Source organism: Oncorhynchus masou, chromosome 30 (genome assembly GCF_036934945.1).
Source record: "Oncorhynchus masou masou isolate Uvic2021 chromosome 30, UVic_Omas_1.1, whole genome shotgun sequence".
NCBI lineage: Eukaryota > Metazoa > Chordata > Actinopteri > Salmoniformes > Salmonidae > Oncorhynchus > Oncorhynchus masou.
Genome location: NC_088241.1, coordinates 43,885,529 through 43,900,115, shown reverse-complemented (window position 1 = coordinate 43,900,115; position 14,587 = coordinate 43,885,529). Strand labels below are relative to the sequence as shown.

The following is a 14,587-nucleotide window of genomic DNA, read 5'->3' as shown; positions in this document are numbered from 1 at the left end:
GAAACCAGCGTTGTGTTTTGACTACAGCAGAGCCGGTTGCCGCCAAGGCGGTGGCTCTGAGATCAATTAAAACCAAATGTGTCGGACTCTAGTAAGACTTGCTGTCGCCATTTGTGTCGGCTAATGGGGATCCTAATAAATAAAAGTTTACGTGTGTTGGCATCAGCAGATTTGTGTTGGCTATCTGGCTAATACCACCCCGGTGTTGATACGCTTACCTAATCAACGAGCTGGCTGCTCTCTAAACCAAAGGATGGAGGCTTATGTTCCGTCCCATATTGCACCCTATTCCCTATTTAGTGCACTACCTTTGAAAAGGGCCAGCCAGCTCGTTGATTAGGTAAGCGTATCAACACCAGGGTGGTATTAGCAGATTTGTGTTGGCCAACACATGTAAACTTCATGATACACAGATGTTGAGATAGCGTTGGGGAAGTAATGCAAGGAATGCCGTGCATCTTAATTAGCCTGAATTGAGGAATATTACAGTATCTGTACAGTACTAGAGGGCAGCTTCAGGCAATGGGGGCTGTGTTCTTTCAGAGGTAAATGAGGGGTCAAGGTCAGATGAGAAACAGGGTACATACACGTGCATAGACACCTAGACTCTGTGAGGAACCTGGAGTGCAGCCCTGGCTTTCATCAGCAGTGCAGTCAACAGAGCAGAGGAATGTTTAATTGGGGGGGGGAAACAGGTTGTTTGTAGTCCTCCACATCTCTCACACACTGGTTTTTCAATCAAGGGATCTTAATTAGCCCGGGCTATTTCTTTTATGGGCAGTAAATTGTCGGCCTCGCTCCACAGAGAGAGAGAGAGAGAGAGAGAGAGAGAGAGAGAGAGAGAGAGAGAGAGAGAGAGAGAGAGAGAGAGAGAGAGAGAGAGAGAGAGAGAGAGAGAGAGAGAGAGAGAGAGAGAGAGAGAGAGAGAGAGAGAGAGAGAGAGAGAGAGAGAGAGAGAGAGAGAGAGTGACAGAGACACAGAGAGAGAGAGAGAGAGAGTGACAGAGAGAGTGACAGAGACACAGAGAGAGAGACAGAGAGAGAGACACAGAGAGAGAGACACAGACAGACAGACAGACAGACAGACAGACAGACAGACAGACAAGTCCAGCTTATGTTGTCTATTGCTGGAGTGCACTATGGTCACCAAAACTAAGACACAGCTAACTCCTCCAAGTTCCCACCACCACCCGTTTAGGCCAAATGGTCCGGGCCGGATTTCAGAAGACAAACAGGCCATCCTTCCTGACTAGAAGCCTTTATGTTTATCCTGTCATCTTGTCTCACTTAAAGTCTTCCTCAAGTGTCTCAGAAAAGGTCCCCCTCCTTCTGAAAGAAGCCATATGCTTCTGGTTAACAGCTCTGCAATTTGTAACTCTCAGAGCCACATCAAGCCTGGCGCCGGGCCCATTGAAGTGGGCAAAGAGAGAGAGAAAGAGAGAGAGGGGGAGAGAGGCGGGGATCATGCCACTGTTCCTCCCTCCCTCCATCCCTCCTCCCCCTCTCCCTGATGCTGCTCACTGTGATGGAATTTGAAGAGTGGAGAAAAGGGGATTGGGAAGGAGGGGAGAGGAGGGGATGAGGGAGGTTATCTGCCCTGCCTTTAAGTGAAAAGCCCCATCATTCCGCATTTCACTCCCCAGAGCCGTTTATCATGTTCCTGCTCTGCGAGCGCTTTTTACGAGGACACCTGTGTCAACTCCCAGGAGAGAAGGAGGGAATGAGGAGAGGTGAGGGAGAGGGGGAGACTGATGCAGGGCACGTGGACCGTTCAGCTTTCATCTCGTGAGCGCTCGCATAGGCACAGGTCACATCTGGCACTGGCACACACCCCGTAGAAACTCTAGACTCAAACTCTCTCTTTATGCTTAAGGCCCCTCATTGGTGCTCTGTCTCATCCCTCACTGTCAACATAGGAGGAAATTATGTCATAAGCATGTTGACATGCTAAATGCCTGTCAGTGCGTCAAAAAGAGAGAGACTGCGCGTGTGCGTTTTTGTTTGAATGAATGACACACACCCCCAGCTGTAGCTTCAGGTTAACATTTGATTATGTGTCCAAAGAGTAATTGTCCACTGCCCGTTAACCCTTCTATCAGTGTAGCTACAGGCGAGGAAACGTCCACCCAGAAGTAGCTAGTTACTAGGCGGACTGGGCTAATTATCAACCAGATCGACACATGGAAAATATGCAGCAGGGATTTGCTCAGCAGACTTAGAACAGCATCCCCAGTCCATAGTAATCCTGACCAGGCAGGGAAGGAGGGAGAGAGAGGCAGTCATGTTAAAAGGCATGTGCCATGTCGCCGTGTTAACCAATGATTAGCCACACGGTATGACAGCAGTCTCCTTTCACCGTCTGAAGAAACATTTTGAAATGCTAAATAGACAAACCTAGCCTAAGGGAAAGTGTATGAGGGGGCAAGCATGTTGTAAGAGGCCCCAAGTCGGCTGTTGAAATCGTTTTTTTCAAATCAAATCAAATTGTATTGGTCACATACACATGGTTAGCAGATGTTAGTGCGAGTGTAGCGAAATGCTTGTGCTTCTAGTTTCGAATATGCCGTAAAATCTAACAAGTAATCTAACAAATTCACAACAACTACCTTTATGTGTACACACAAATGCACACAAATGTAAAGGGATGACTAAGAATATGTACATATGAATATATGGATGAGCGATGGCGTGCGGCATAAGCAAGATGCAGTAGATGGTGTAGAATACAGTATATACATATTAGATGAGTAATGTAGGATATGTAAACATTATTAAAGTGGCGTTATTTCAAGTGACTAGTGATATCTTTATTAAGTCCGTTTATTTAAGTGGCCAGAGATTTGAGTCTGTATGTTGGCATCAGCCTCTCTATGTTAGTGATGGCTGTTAACAGTCTGATGGCCTTGAGATAGAAGCTGTTTTTCAGTCTCTCGGTTCCAGCTTTGATGCATCTGTACTGACCTCGCCTTCTGGATGATAGCGGGGTGAACTGGCAGTGGCTCGGGTGGTTGATGTCCTCTATGATCTTGTTGGCCTTCCTGTGACAGGTGCTGTAGGTGTCCTGGAGGGCAGGTAGTTTGCCTCCGGTGTTGCGTTGTGCAGACCGCACTACCCTCTGGAGAGCCTTGCGGTTGAGGGCGGTGCAATTTCCATACCAGGCGGTGATACAGCCTGACAGGATGCTCTCGATTGTGCATCTGTAAAAGTTTGTGAGTGTTTTAGATGACAAGCCAAATTTCTTCAGCCTCCTGAGGTTGAAGAGGCGCTGCTACGCCTTCTTCAAAACACTGTCTGTGTGGGTGGACCATTTCAGTTTGTCCGTCATGTGTACGCAGAGGAACTTTCCACCTTCTCCAGTCCTGACCCGGCGATGTGGTTAGGGGGGTGCTCCCTCTGCTGTTTCCTGAAGTCCACGATCATCTCCTTTGTTTTGTTGACGTTGAGTGAGAGGTTATTTTCCTGACACCACGCTCCAAGGCCCTCACCTCCCTGTAGGCCGTCTCGTCGGTGTTGGTAATCAGGCCTACCACTGTAGTGTCGTCTGCAAACTTGATGATTGAGTTGGAGGCATGCATGGCCACGCTGTCAAGGGTGAACAGGTAGTACAGGAGAGGGCTGAGAATGCATCCTTGTGGGGCTCCAGTGTTGAGGATCAGTGGGGTGGAGATGTTGTTTTCTACCTTCACCACCTGGGGGTGGCCCCTCAGATAGTCCAGGACCCAGTTGCACAGGGCGGGGTCGAGACCCAGGGTCTCGAGCTTAATGACGAGTTTCGAGGGTACTGTGGTGTTAAATGCTGAGCTGTAGTCAATGAACAGCATTCTTACATAGGTAATCCTCTTGTCCAGATAGGTTAGGGCAGTGTGCAGTGTGATGGCGATTGCATCGTCACTGGATCTATTGGGGCGGTAAGCAAATTGGAGTGGGTCTAGGGTGTCAGGTAGGGTGGAGGTGATATGATCCATGACTCGTCTCTCAAAGCACTTCATGATGTCAGAAGTAAATGCTACGGTGCGATAGTCATTTAGTTCAGTTACCCTAGCTTTCTTGGGAACAGGAACAATGGTGGCCATCTTGATGCATGTGGGGACAACAGACTGGGATAGGGATTGGTTGATTGGTCTATGTGTTAGTAAAGATTTGGGTACGTTGAAGATTTTGACACGAAACGTAAATCCTTAGCACTTTGGGACCTGAGGTTAGAAGATGTAAAAGATATATGTAACAAGTTGTGACTTTTACCTGTTAAATAAACTCTACATAGTGCACTACTTTAGACCTTAGGGAATAGGATGCCATTTGGGGTCTAGCCACTGTGTTTTTGAGGCTGCAGCTCGTCTCAACACCCGTCACAACACTGTGTTTTTGAGCCTGCAGCTCGTCTCAACACCCGTCACAACATTGTGTTTTTGAGGCTGCAGCTCGTCTCAACACCCGTTACAACACTGTGTTTTTGAGGCTGCAGCTCGTCTCAACACCCGTTACAACACTGTGTTTTTGAGGCTGCTGCTCATCTCAACACCCGTCACAACACTGTGTTTTTGAGGCTGCTGCTCGTCTCAACACCCGTCACAACACTGTGTTTTTGAGGCTGCAGCTCGTCTCAACACCCGTCACAACACTGTGTTTTTGAGCCTGCAGCTCGTCTCAACACCCGTCACAACACTGTGTTTTTGAGGCTGCAGCTCGTCTCAACACCCGTCACAACACTGTGTTTTTGAGGCTGCAGCTCGTCTCAACACCCGTTACAACACTGTGTTTTTGAGGCTGCTGCTCGTCTCAACACCCATCACAACACTGTGTTTTTGAGGCTGCAGCTCGTCTCAACACCCGTCACAACACTGTGTTTTTGAGGCTGCTGCTCGTCTCAACACCCGTCACAACACTGTGTTTTTGAGGCTGCAGCTCGTCTCAACACCCGTCACAACACTGTATTTTTGAGGCTGCAGCTCGTCTCAACACCCGTTACAACACTGTGTTTTTGAGGCTGCTGCTCGTCTCAACACCCGTTACAACACTGTGTTTTTGAGGCTGCAGCTCGTCTCAACACCCGTTACAACACTGTGTTTTTGAGGCTGCAGCTCGTCTCAACACCCGTTACAACACTGTGTTTTTAAGGCTGCAGCTCGTCTCAACACCCGTCACAACACTGTGTTTTTGAGGCTGCTGCTCGTCTCAACACCCGTCATAAATTATACTGTTTGTTTAATTCCAGCATGCTGTCTGATCTCTTTCAGTTAGTGATTTGTAGATTTGTGTGTGTGTGTGTGTGTGTGTGTGTGTGTGTGTGTGTGTGTGTGTGTGTGTGTGTGTGTGTGTGTGTGTGTGTGTGTGTGTGTGTGTGTGTGTGTGTGGCGGTGGGCCCTGGCAGGTAGAAGAGCGGGTGCTATTGGGTGCTTCTCTCTGAGACGTTTGGGTTTTTCAGGAAGAAGCTCTGGAGTGTTTACAGGCCCTGTGCATCTTGGTTCGGCTCTCGGGGGCGATGCGATACACAAACATCAGGAGCAAAACCAGAAAGAGACAGACAATGGGTTGTGGGTTAACGTGTGGTTATCAATGCCACATTATTTGCCTCCTGAAGCTGGCCACACACAGACACAAACATGCATACAGTAAATAGCTCAACTGTAGCATATCATCACGCAACACAAAGCACCGTGAGTAGAGAGGTAGCTAGAGATGAGAGGAACTTTTGAGGAATGACCTTCCGTGCAGAACGAGATCAAATGAGACCAAGGAGAAATCTGTTTTCTGATTATCTCTTCAGGGGAGAATGGACCTTTCCTTTATTCCATCTTATTCCGTTCTGATCTTTTTCTCTGCGCCCATCATCTTTTTCAAGACACCCACACAAAACCACACAATGACCGCTAGTTTGCCCTTCCCTGTCCCTCTTTGCTATGTGGCTGAATGAAACTATGAAAGGGATGGAGTCTGGATGGAGGAGGTGGTGGTGATAACATGGAATTATGGCGCACAGAGAGAAGGTAGCGGAGACAGACAGACATGCTCTCCTGTTACCCACTAGCCTAGCGCTCCATCTCTCCCACTCCCTTTGACTGTCCTTTGATCCTGCTCTAAGATAGCCCTGCAGTCCTAGCGAGTGGCCAGCGCCATCCTCTCCGCTCCTCACACAGGCATTGGGAGCAAAGTCACACAATGTGAATGGATTCTTTTTTTTCTCTTCTTTTTCTTGTTGTTTTTTTTTTGTTGTCTGAAAGGATTTTCTTTTGAACCAATTCTACACTTGTCAAACATTATATGAGACAACAGCGACAGAAAGCGGCGACCAATTGGAAAGCTCCTCTCAGACAGAGCTTCAGTCTGGAAGCCTTATCAAGCTGTTCTTTCTTTTACATTGTATATCCACTAGGAACTCTGCAGCAAACTGTGGTCCAGTGCACTTAAGGGCTGCTGGAGACTTCTTTCCATGGAGTAGCCGGTTGTCTGGTCTGTTATGTTGCACACACACCTGTGGGCCCCTGAACCTCCCTCCGTCCCCCAACTCAGCCGACCCCAGGATCAGACTTTAAGTGGAGGCCAACAGAGTTCTGGAGAGCCACATCTATGGGAATCATATTTTAGCGCAGTTGGAATCGCTCTCTGGTCTCTCTTGGTTTTCCAAGGGAAAATTTAATGGCAAGACCCGCTGTTTTGAAAACCAGCAGCTTTCAGAGCAGCACTAAATGTCAATTCGCATCACAGTCAAACCGAAATGGTGTTCCTGCCTTGTCTTATTCTTCCCATCAGCCCGCCCTCGACCCCTCCCCCCCAAAAAGCCAAGACATAAGCCACTCTCCTCTCATTTCCAATGTGTGTCAGACAGATTGAAGGGGTCCTGATGGTCCTGAATTTGGGGCCTGGCGAGATGCCTGCAGATGACTAAATAACAGGGGGGAAAAACTTTGCCACATTCACTTAAGCTGCGTGGGCTGTTACACTGGTGTACAGAGCTCTATCTAACTAGCCACACATGGTGATGGTGATGGCTCCCCCACAATTTCTGCCTCAATCAGCCTGCGCCCATGGAAAGGTTGTCAGAATAACATGGAAGGGACATTAACCACTGCACAGTTCTACGACTAATGGTTGTAATGATAACGTGAGTTAACAATGGTTTAGTCTTCTCTGATGGTGTGCCGTTTATCAGGCTAATGGTCTCTCTTGAGTTAGAATACCAGTAAATCGTTTTTATGCAGTTTTTGGTATTTGTCCTGCCAATCTTCAAGCAGTGTTAATAAATCATACTTGTCTGGCCATGAAGCTGTGTAAAATGACGAATGTGTGAAATCTGCTCACTTCCCTCATCAGCTGAAAGCCTTTTCTCCACAGAGCCATGAATAAATGTTTTGACTTGTTGGTATAAAACAAAAAACTGGCAAGTGTGTGTGTGTGTGTGTGTGTGTGTGTGTGTGTGTGTGTGTGTGTGTGTGTGTGTGTGTGTGTGTGTGTGTGTGTGTGTGTGTGTGTGTGTGTGTGTGTGTGTGTGTGTGTGTTTGTAGCCCCCCTTGCCTCTCATCGCTGAGGTTGTAATTTTCTGTAAGCACTTCTCATATGTCGCACAGACGTGTAATGAGGGGGCTGGTGTGTGTGTGTGTGTGTGTGTGTGTGTGTGTGTGTGTGTGTGTGTGTGTGTGTGTGTGTGTGTGTGTGTGTGTGTGTGTGTGTGTGTGTGTGTGTGTGCGTGCGTGCGTGTTTGTGTCCGGGTGCATGTTCATTCAGCCCCATGCTGGTGATTGAGGCTTTTCTATGATGTTTATACTCACTCTGGCTAGATGTTACAGCAGCAGCAGATTCAACACACACACACACACACGCACGCGCGCACGCACGCATGCACACACACAACACACACACACACACACACACACACACACACACACACACACACACACACACACACACACACACACACACACACACACTGAGGGATGCAGAAGTGGGAAGTCAACGACAGAAAGAAAATGAGAAGTTGAGAGAGAGAAGTGAGGAGTGGTGTATATTCTCCAGCCTTTGGTCTGTCGGCGGCCCATTGAATGAATGACAAACATGTTAAGGTGGTCTCAGTGCCATAAAGCACCACTTCAAAGCACCAGCTGGCTCACAGAGCTTCTCAACCCACAAAACAAGACACTCTAAAGTATCCCTTTGTCTATCCTCTATATTTCTGTCTTCTTTCCGTCCTCTATCGCTCTTCCTCTCTCTTTCTCTTAAGCCTTTGTTAAACTTTTCTTTCTTTCCTTATTTCTCTGTTGCAAAATTGATGTGAAAGCCCTGGTTTAACAAATGGACATATCAATTCAAAATCTCTATTTGCCTCTCCTCCTCTCAGGTCCGGAATGTTCCAGGAACTTCACGTCTAACAGCGGGGTGATAAAGTCACCTGGTTTCCCGGAGAAGTATCCTAACAATCTGGACTGCACCTTCATGATCTTCTCCCCCAAGATGTCTGAGATCATCCTGGAGTTCGAGAGCTTCGAACTGGAGCCTGACACCACTCCTCCCACCGGGGTCTTCTGTCGATACGATAGGCTAGAGATCTGGGACGGCTTCCCTGGAGGTGAGCCACAGTCAAATATCTGGTCAGATATAGTATCTTTGTTAGCGTTAGTATTATACACTATGGTAATATAAACACACTGAATAGGACCGATGAATGTGGACTGGACACATAGCTTAGTCATCATGGCTCAATGCCAAACATGTCCTCGTTCAAATAATCTACCGTACTCCCTTCCTTCCCATACAGTCACCTATTGTGTTGGGGGAGTTGTTTATGTTTGTCAGTTGGGAGAAGGCCTGGTATGTAGACAAGGGTGGTACTCCACCCTGCTGTTGACCAGTCAACTTTCCCCTGTCCAGAAACAACCTAAACTCTTTGTCTAGGTTGGGATTTAGTTGTTGTTTCTCACTGAGTTTAAAATGGCTTTGAACGGTGTCAGACTTGCTTCAGGTATGATATAGAAGGTGTATAAATTCTCCAAAAAGAACCGTGTTGATTAAACAGGCTGTGAAGACCTCGCGGGCTCAGTCTGTGTCACATAATTAGCACTTTTATTTGAATCCCTCGGTGAAACGCATCAACAACACTGACATCTCTGATAAACAACAGAGACGTTGACATGAAACTACCCTCTCGCAGGAACACAAGTTTATTCTGAATATGAAATTCTGACACGTTTATTTAACACTCTCAGAATAAGTGTTTCTCATTCCTGTCTGAGCGCAAATAATGTTTCCATTGAAAACAACGAAAATATATAGCCAACCACAGCAATGTCTTCTCTCTTGTCGTTTTGGGGGATCTAAAAACTGGAAATAACAACGTAACACTTCTCACATCCAGAGTAATTGGGTTTGTGAGACAGCAGGGTCTGGAGCATGGGAGGGGCAGTAGAGGCAGAAGGCCATGGAGGAGACAGAGGAGACGTAGGGGGAGGTTGGGGGCTGTGCTGTGTGTCAGGCCCTGCCTGATGAGGGCTGGGCACAGTACCTGTGGTGCCTTTTAGATCAGTGGTGCATTAGCACAGAAGGCTGGAGGCACACTCCTCCCCCCTCCCTCCCTCCCTCCACCTCCCCTCCTCTCTCCTCCCCCCTCTCTCTTCCCTACTTCTCCCCCTCCCTCCATCTCCCCTCCTTTCTTCTCCCCCCTCTCTCTTCCCTGCTTCTCCCCCTCTCTCCATCTCCCCTCCTCTCTCCTCCCCCTCTCAATCTCTCCTCCTCTCTCCTCCCCCCCTCTCTCTTTTCCACTCCTCCCCATCCCTCCATCTCCCATCCTTTCTCCTCCCCCTTCTCTCTTCTCCACTCCTCCCTCCCTCTCTTCTCCACTCCTCCCTCCCACTCACTCCGTCTCCCCTCCTCTCTCCTCCCCCCTCCCTCTTCCTTACTCCTCCCCCTCCCTCCATCTCCCCTCCTCTCTTCTCCCACCTCTCTCTTCCCTACTCTTCCCATCTTCCATCCTCTCTCCTCCCTACTCCTCCCATCTCTCCTCCCTACTCCTCCCATCTCCCCTCCTCTCACCTCCCACCAGGACCATAGAGACATGCAGAGACACCGAGTTCACAACAGAGCATTTAACATTTTCATAGTGCCGTTGAGTCATGCAGATCATTTAGGAGATGCCCCCCACCCCCACCCCCCCACAACCACCACACACACCAGGCCATCCTACACTGGATGGTAGAGGAGTAATGCCCTTCTCCCCTAAACCCCAGTTCATACACCCCCCCCCCCCCCCCCCTTCTGTGCTATAATGCTGAATCTGAGCCATCAGACCCTGTCCTGGTGAACCCCCTCTCCCTTTCATCTGTGTGTCTGGATGTAAGGCCTGGTTGTACATGGCATGTCAGAGTGAGGGGAGGTGATAGGTTGAGAGGGGAGCAGGGCAGCAGCCTGACCTTCACTCACCACTGATCACAGGCTTACTAATCAGAGATAAGCACCAGGCCTCCAGACCTGCTTAACATCTAGACAGAGGAACACACATACACACACACACACACACACACACACACACACACACACACACACACACACACACACACACACACACACACACACACACACAATGTGTCACAAACTAATTTTAAGTGCTCAGTGGAGTGTGTCCTGGTTTCACTTTTATTGCATTCTTTTCTTTTGACATTCTCTTATTCCCTTTTTTCCCTTTCTCTCCATTTCTTTCCTCTTTTTCTCAGTGGCTTTTGAGAACTCTCTCCACTGAGGCCAGACCATACCCACCTCAACACTAAACCAGGCCAGACCATACCCACCTCAACACTAAACCAGGCCAGACCATACCCACCTCAACACTAAACCAGGCCAGACCATACCCACCTCAACACTAAACCAGGCCAGACCATACCCACCTCAACACTAAACCAGGCCAGACCATACCCACCTCAACACTAAACCAGGCCAGACCATACCCACCTCAACACTAAACCAGGCCAGACCATACCCACCTCAACACTAAACCAGGCCAGACCATACCCACCTCAACACTAAACCAGGCCCGACCATACCCACCTCAACACTAAACCAGGCCAGACCATACCCACCTCAACACTAAACCAGGCCAGACCATACCCACCTCAACACTAAACCAGGCCAGACCATACCCACCTCCACACTAAACCAGGCCAGACCATACCCACCTCAACACTAAACCAGGCCAGACCATACCCACCTCAACACTAAACCAGGCCAGACCATACCCACCTCAACACTAAACCAGGCCAGACCATACCCACCTCAACACTAAACCAGGCCAGACCATACCCACCTCAACACTAAACCAGGCCAGACCATACCCACCTCAACACTAAACCAGGCCAGACCATACCCACCTCAACACTAAACCAGGCCAGACCATACCCACCTCAACACTAAACCAGGCCAGACCATACCCACCTCAACACTAAACCAGGCCAGACCATACCCACCTCAACACTAAACCAGGCCCGACCATACCCACCTCAACACTAAACCAGGCCAGACCATACCCACCTCAACACTAAACCAGGCCAGACCATACCCACCTCAACACTAAACCAGGCCAGACCATACCCACCTCCACACTAAACCAGGCCAGACCATACCCACCTCAACACTAAACCAGGCCAGACCATACCCACCTCAACACTAAACCAGGCCAGACCATACCCACCTCAACACTAAACCAGGCCAGACCATACCCACCTCAACACTAAACCAGGCCAGACCATACCCACCTCAACACTAAACCAGGCCAGACCATACCCACCTCAACACTAAACCAGGCCAGACCATACCCACCTCAACACTAAACCAGGCCAGACCATACCCACCTCAACACTAAACCAGGCCAGACCATACCCACCTCAACACTAAACCAGGCCAGACAAAACCCACCTCAACACTAAACCAGGCCAGACCATACCCACCTCCACACTAAACCAGGCCAGACCATACCCACCTCAACACTAAACCAGGCCAGACCATACCCACCTCAACACTAAACCAGGCCAGACCATACCCACCTCAACACTAAACCAGGCCAGACCATACCCACCTCCACACTAAACCAGGCCAGACCATACCCACCTCAACACTAAACCAGGCCAGACCATACCCACCTCAACACTAAACCAGGCCAGACCATACCCACCTCAACACTAAACCAGGCCAGACCATACCCACCTCAACACTAAACCAGGCCAGACCATACCCACCTCAACACTAAACCAGGCCCGACCATACCCACCTCAACACTAAACCAGGCCAGACCATACCCACCTCAACACTAAACCAGGCCAGACCATACCCACCTCAACACTAAACCAGGCCAGACCATACCCACCTCCACACTAAACCAGGCCAGACCATACCCACCTCAACACTAAACCAGGCCAGACCATACCCACCTCAACACTAAACCAGGCCAGACCATACCCACCTCAACACTAAACCAGGCCAGACCATACCCACCTCCACACTAAACCAGGCCAGACCATACCCACCTCAACACTAAACCAGGCCAGACCATACCCACCTCAACACTAAACCAGGCCAGACCATACCCACCTCAACACTAAACCAGGCCAGACCATACCCACCTCCACACTAAACCAGGCCAGACCATACCCACCTCAACACTAAACCAGGCCAGACCATACCCACCTCAACACTAAACCAGGCCAGACCATACCCACCTCAACACTAAACCAGGCCAGACCATACCCACCTCAACACTAAACCAGGCCAGACCATACCCACCTCAACACTAAACCAGGCCCGACCATACCCACCTCAACACTAAACCAGGCCAGACCATACCCACCTCAACACTAAACCAGGCCAGACCATACCCACCTCAACACTAAACCAGGCCAGACCATACCCACCTCCACACTAAACCAGGCCAGACCATACCCACCTCAACACTAAACCAGGCCAGACCATACCCACCTCAACACTAAACCAGGCCAGACCATACCCACCTCAACACTAAACCAGGCCAGACCATACCCACCTCAACACTAAACCAGGCCAGACCATACCCACCTCAACACTAAACCAGGCCAGACCATACCCACCTCAACACTAAACCAGGCCAGACCATACCCACCTCAACACTAAACCAGGCCAGACCATACCCACCTCAACACTAAACCAGGCCAGACCATACCCACCTCAACACTAAACCAGGCCCGACCATACCCACCTCAACACTAAACCAGGCCAGACCATACCCACCTCAACACTAAACCAGGCCAGACCATACCCACCTCAACACTAAACCAGGCCAGACCATACCCACCTCCACACTAAACCAGGCCAGACCATACCCACCTCAACACTAAACCAGGCCAGACCATACCCACCTCAACACTAAACCAGGCCAGACCATACCCACCTCAACACTAAACCAGGCCAGACCATACCCACCTCAACACTAAACCAGGCCAGACCATACCCACCTCAACACTAAACCAGGCCAGACCATACCCACCTCAACACTAAACCAGACCAGACCATACCCACCTCAACACTAAACCAGGCCAGACCATACCCACCTCCACACTAAACCAGGCCAGACCATACCCACCTCAACACTAAACCAGGCCAGACCATACCCACCTCAACACTAAACCAGGCCAGACCATACCCACCTCCACACTAAACCAGGCCAGACCATACCCACCTCAACACTAAACCAGGCCAGACCATACCCACCTCAACACTAAACCAGGCCAGACCATACCCACCTCAACACTAAACCAGGCCAGACCATACCCACCTCAACACTAAACCAGGCCAGACCATACCCACCTCAACACTAAACCAGGCCAGACCATACCCACCTCAACACTAAACCAGACCAGACCATACCCACCTCAACACTAAACCAGGCCAGACCATACCCACCTCCACACTAAACCAGGCCAGACCATACCCACCTCAACACTAAACCAGGCCAGACCATACCCACCTCAACACTAAACCAGGCCAGACCATACCCACCTCCACACTAAACCAGGCCAGACCATACCCACCTCAACACTAAACCAGTCTTTGAGAACTCTCTCCACTGTGGCCAGACCGTACATATCCACCTCAACACTAAACCAGTCTTTGAGAACTCTCTCCACTGTGGCCAGACCGTACATATCCACCTCAACACTAAACCAGTCTTTGAGAACTCTCTCCACTGTGGCCAGACCGTACATATCCACCTCACCACTAAACCAGTCTTTGAGAACTCTATCCACTGTGTCCAGACCGTACATATCCACCTCAACACTAAACCAGTCTTTGAGAACTCTCTCCACTGTGGCCAGACCGTACATATCCACCTCAACACTAAACCAGTCTTTGAGAACTCTCTCCACTGTGGCCAGACCGTACATATCCACCTCAACACTAAACCAGGCCAGACCATTCATACCCGCCTCAACACTAAACCAGTCTTTGAGAACTCTCTCCACTCTGGCCAGACCGTACATATCCACCTCAACACTAAACCAGTCTTTGAGAACTCTCTCCACTGTGGCCAGACTGTACATATCCACCTCAACACTAAACCAGTCTTTGAGAACTCTATCCA

General features: G+C 49.5%; 1 protein-coding gene across 2 annotated transcripts in view; it reads left to right on the top strand.

Annotated features, from left to right (window-relative positions):
• LOC135522643 (neuropilin-1a) overlaps positions 1–14,587 on the top strand; it is an 84,362-nt gene that overhangs the window by 26,483 nt on the left and 43,292 nt on the right. For both annotated transcript variants that reach the window (XM_064949096.1, XM_064949095.1), the window contains exon 5: positions 8,333–8,560. In XM_064949096.1, coding sequence (XP_064805168.1) covers positions 8,333–8,560 — 228 coding nt within the window. The remainder of the gene's footprint in view (positions 1–8,332; positions 8,561–14,587) is intronic.